This window comes from Adiantum capillus-veneris, chromosome 8 (genome assembly GCF_014529385.1).
Source record: "Adiantum capillus-veneris isolate H3 chromosome 8, ASM1452938v2, whole genome shotgun sequence".
Classification (NCBI taxonomy): Eukaryota; Viridiplantae; Streptophyta; class Polypodiopsida; order Polypodiales; family Pteridaceae; genus Adiantum; species Adiantum capillus-veneris.
In genome coordinates this window covers 133,652,460-133,656,559 of record NC_140938.1, presented here as the reverse complement: position 1 = coordinate 133,656,559, position 4,100 = coordinate 133,652,460, and the positions used below count along the sequence as shown (strand labels likewise).

Below are 4,100 nucleotides of genomic sequence, written 5' to 3'. Positions count from 1 at the left end.
TAAAATAAGTGTATCTTTGAAATCATGCCACCTAGTGTCCCACTAGGATTTGATTCTCTCCTAGTAGCTATTTAAAAAGAAATATAAGAAAAGTATACAAAATACATAGAATATATATATATATTGGAGTTTACCCTAGATATAGGATCTAGCTAGGGTGTGAGATGATAATGAAATAGTAGAAATAAAGAATCAATGCTTTTTGCCCCAAGTTAAAGAGGCGGAGCTATTGACACTTTTCCCATAGTATTTTTTGATGGTAAAGTAAGAATAGGTTACCCTTGAGAAAAATAATAGGATGAGATAGAAGGCTTATTTTTATACTTACATATGCATATGTACATTATAGGAAATATAATTGTATATCTAAAAAGTTACAAGATAACTCTTGTAGCATGTGTTCCCACTATGTACATGTCACAGCACGACAGCGCTCTCCATATTTGAGTGCTAAATCATTCAATATTTTCTCCTCCTCTTTTATTAGTTCTTCGTTTTTCATTGTGTGCCTAGCTTGCTCTATTCTTTGGCTCAATTCCTTGGACATTTGAATCTTCAAAACATACTTAACAATAAATAATTTGCAAAAAACAAGCACATACTCTTTGGCTCAATTACTTGCATATTTTATCCTTCAATACACAATTTAATATATGAAAAAATATAAGATCATTCCAAAAAAGCAAGCCAAAGATACTCACATCGTATAAGAGCTTTCCCAAGTATCGACGAGTAAGTGGATACCAAGGCTCCACACCCTTCGAGTATTTCTTACGGACTGCAATAATCAACTTTTGATCTTTTTCTGGTAGCCCTGTCACATAGGCTTCATGATCTGCTGCACAAATGTGGGAGCAGTTGACAAGCTCATCCCTAAGATGTGTGACTACAAGGGCATGTGTATTCATGCTATTCCAAGGTCATATACAATATATACAAAGTCAGAAACACAGCATAGAAAATTTCTACTAAAATATATAGAAAGTCATGAAGCTTACAAATTCATTCTTTGCAAGCTACTAAGCAGAGCTATCTCTGGCATTCGAGTAGGATCAATAACTGTACAAAGCACACTACAATGTTTCTCTCGATCAACGTCTAATAGCAGCCATCCAAGCAACCGTTCTATGATTACCCTCCCAAACATAGAACATTTTATTAGAGAGAACTTGAAGATTTGGTCTTTTAGAAAGATCAATTTCAAACTCTTTATGTATATCAACCCATATTGGGTCCCATGAAGAAAGAAGGTCCTCTACAAAAAAGATAATCATAGCCAGAAAAGCACACTCAACTACTATTTATGAGAAAAACAAAAAACAACATAGAAACAGAGAGTAGGAAAGGCCAAAGCAGAGAAATGAAATACCTGTCACATAAGCTTCCTCCTTCTTGCAATTCCAAACTAAAACAATAAAAGCTCCTTTTTCTTGCATGTAGCCCTCCTTTGAAAAAGCAGCTTTCAATCCACTAACATCATCTCGTAAGCCTCTCACCCTTGCATAAGGGATCAATCGACATAAAGGAATTGGTGGACAGTCAAAACAAGTGAACATGCGAGTACATTGAATAATATATTGTCCTCTATGCATGTAAAGTTTGTGCTCTTCCCCTGTCTCAGTCTCTACTGCTACTTCATCTCTTACGACATAAGGTACTATTTGAAAGCATGCCTCTTGTGGGGCAAGACATTCATCAACTTCATTTATGGAGCCAAGCCCCAAGTCCTGACTTTGCATCTCCTCCTCCTGTGTCTCCAAACCATCTGACATATCTGTGACAGAGACTGCACTTATTTGATCACTACTCTCTAAGATACTGGAAGCTTGAGTTGAAGAAAGTTGTCTCCCTCTGCGACCACGTACACGAATTGAAGGACTTGCAAAACAAAACCAAAAACAATTTAATTACTTCACTAAAATCCCCTCTAGGTGTCCATGCCGACGCGGATGCCTAGAGGCAATTCAAAAAATCAAAACTTTATCTTATTGATCTCCACCTAAGCATCGATGTCGGCTTGGATTGATAGAGAGGAGCTAACAATTTCAAAAAAGTATGGTCAATTATAAAAATTAATCTCGAGAAATTCCCTCTAGACATCCATGTTGGCGTGGATAACTTGACTGAGCTTACTTAGCTTAATAAAACATGATTAAATTCAATGCAAAAATGAATCACTACTGCTAAAGAAATGTTGCAAGAAACTACTTCTAGCCATCCACGCCGGCGTGGATGGCTTCAGGTAGTTTTAAGAGAAGCTATACAGACCTGAAGATTCTCAGACAGATCTTATAAACAGGTAGATTTTCACATCCAAAACTCTTCTAGCCATCCACGTCGGCGTGATGGCTACAGGTAGTTTAGGCTTAGAATCATAATGATAAGGAAATTACACAGAAGTCTTGGCAGAGCCTTGGCAATTTATCCCAACACAAGCGCTTTGGTTTGAGTTTCCACCATGATTCTCCTATACACTGGCAAGAAGGTCTCTCTCTCTCTCTCTCTCTCTCTCTCTCTCTCTCTCTCTCTCTCTCTCTCTCTCTCTCTCTCTCTCTCTCTCTCTCTCTCTCTCTCTCTCTCTTTGCGGGAGGTGCACTACCCCTTCAACATATCTCTTGGGCTTTACAGAGAGTGTTATAGTTACAGAAAGGTTCAAATTCCAATTTGAGAGTGAAGAGTTACAGTTACAAAAGGCTTCTCATTTTAATTAAAACATAACCCTAAGAAATGTAGCTTTAAAACATTGAAAAAAAAACTACCTGGCAGGAGGTTTTCGGACCGACGTAGACTCCCTTCTCCCCATGGCCGAGTTAGACTCCCAGCAGGTTCTCCCTTCTCCAAGCTTCGAGTTCCGAACCTGACTCCTAGCAGGTTCTCCCTTCTATGAGCGTTATCAGCTTGAGAGCTTGATGGGTGCAAGCAGGTGGAGGGGAGAGGCGAGAGGGAACCTGAGGCTTGGCATGAAAGGCTTGGCGTCAAAGGCTTGGCAACTCTGCAAGCGGCATCAGACTATAGAGACAGCGCAAAGAGAGATGAGAGATAGCGCTGCAAAGAGAGATGAGATAGAGCGCTGTAGAGAATTTCTTCACCTATGAATTGCTATAAAAAACTACAGTAGGGGCCTACAGGGCCCCTTTCATATTATGATCGTTCCCTATCTTTCTTTCTTTCTCTCTCTCTCTCAGGAGGTATTAATTAGTGCATGGAGTATAGCTAATGATCATGGAGTTGCCCACGTATAGCTAATGATCACAATGCTTGAAAACATCTTTTTTTTTTAAACTTGGCAAACCTACATATGTGGAACAACGAAAATTACACTAATTTTTTCTAAATTTTACGGGTAATTTATACCAAATTACACTATATCTTTTCTAAATTTTACGGGTTTTTTCACCAAATTACACTATATCTTTTCTAAATTTTACATATGTGCATGGTAATTTATACCAAATTACACTAATTTTTCCTAAATATTAAGGGTTTTTTCACCTTCAAATATAAAATTTAAAGGTAAATTTCAAAATTTGTAGCTGGGATTACACTATGTCTAGGTTTTTTCCGAGCTTGATTAAAGAATATGAAACCATGACTCCATTTTTAATTTCTTAGCATGTAATTTGGTGCAAATTACCATGCAAAATTATAACTAAAAATAATAAAGCAATTACTCGTATTAATAGACAGTCAGTCTTCTTATGAAAAGCTACAAGTTTTCTGCCTTTCAAGAAATTCAATCTCACAACAAGGGGTACTTTGGAATTTTGAAAAACTTGAAGAGCATTTTATAAATTTGTGACAAAAAACACTCAGCATGGGGTAAACACCCTTAACTTTGGCATGGGATATTGTGCATGGGACATTTAACTGGGTAGGTGAAGTTCGGTTGTCACTAATATGCTCGATTGACTTAAAAAAAAATCGTAAAATTCAAAGAACTAAAGCAGGGTCGTTTTTTAGTGTTTTAAAAATTAAAAGCAGTTTCATTTTTTTAGTGTTTTTTAAAACTAAAATAGGTCCTTTTTAAGTGTTTTAACACTCAAAGCAGGCTCGTTTTTTGAACACTTTATATTTCATGTTTTGACTATATTATATAGTGA

General features: G+C 36.9%; 1 protein-coding gene across 1 annotated transcript; it reads right to left on the bottom strand.

The window, feature by feature from the left end:
- Nucleotides 1-406: 406 nt before the first annotated feature.
- Nucleotides 407-2,803, bottom strand: LOC147452990 (uncharacterized). The gene is made up of 5 exons (XM_086519323.1): nt 2,760-2,803; nt 1,370-1,878; nt 999-1,059; nt 702-909; nt 407-553 (listed from the first exon to the last, which is right to left on the bottom strand). The coding sequence occupies exons 1-5, from the start codon at nt 2,801-2,803 to the stop codon at nt 407-409; spliced, it is 969 nt and encodes a 322-aa protein (XP_086375449.1).
- Nucleotides 2,804-4,100: the final 1,297 nt, after the last annotated feature.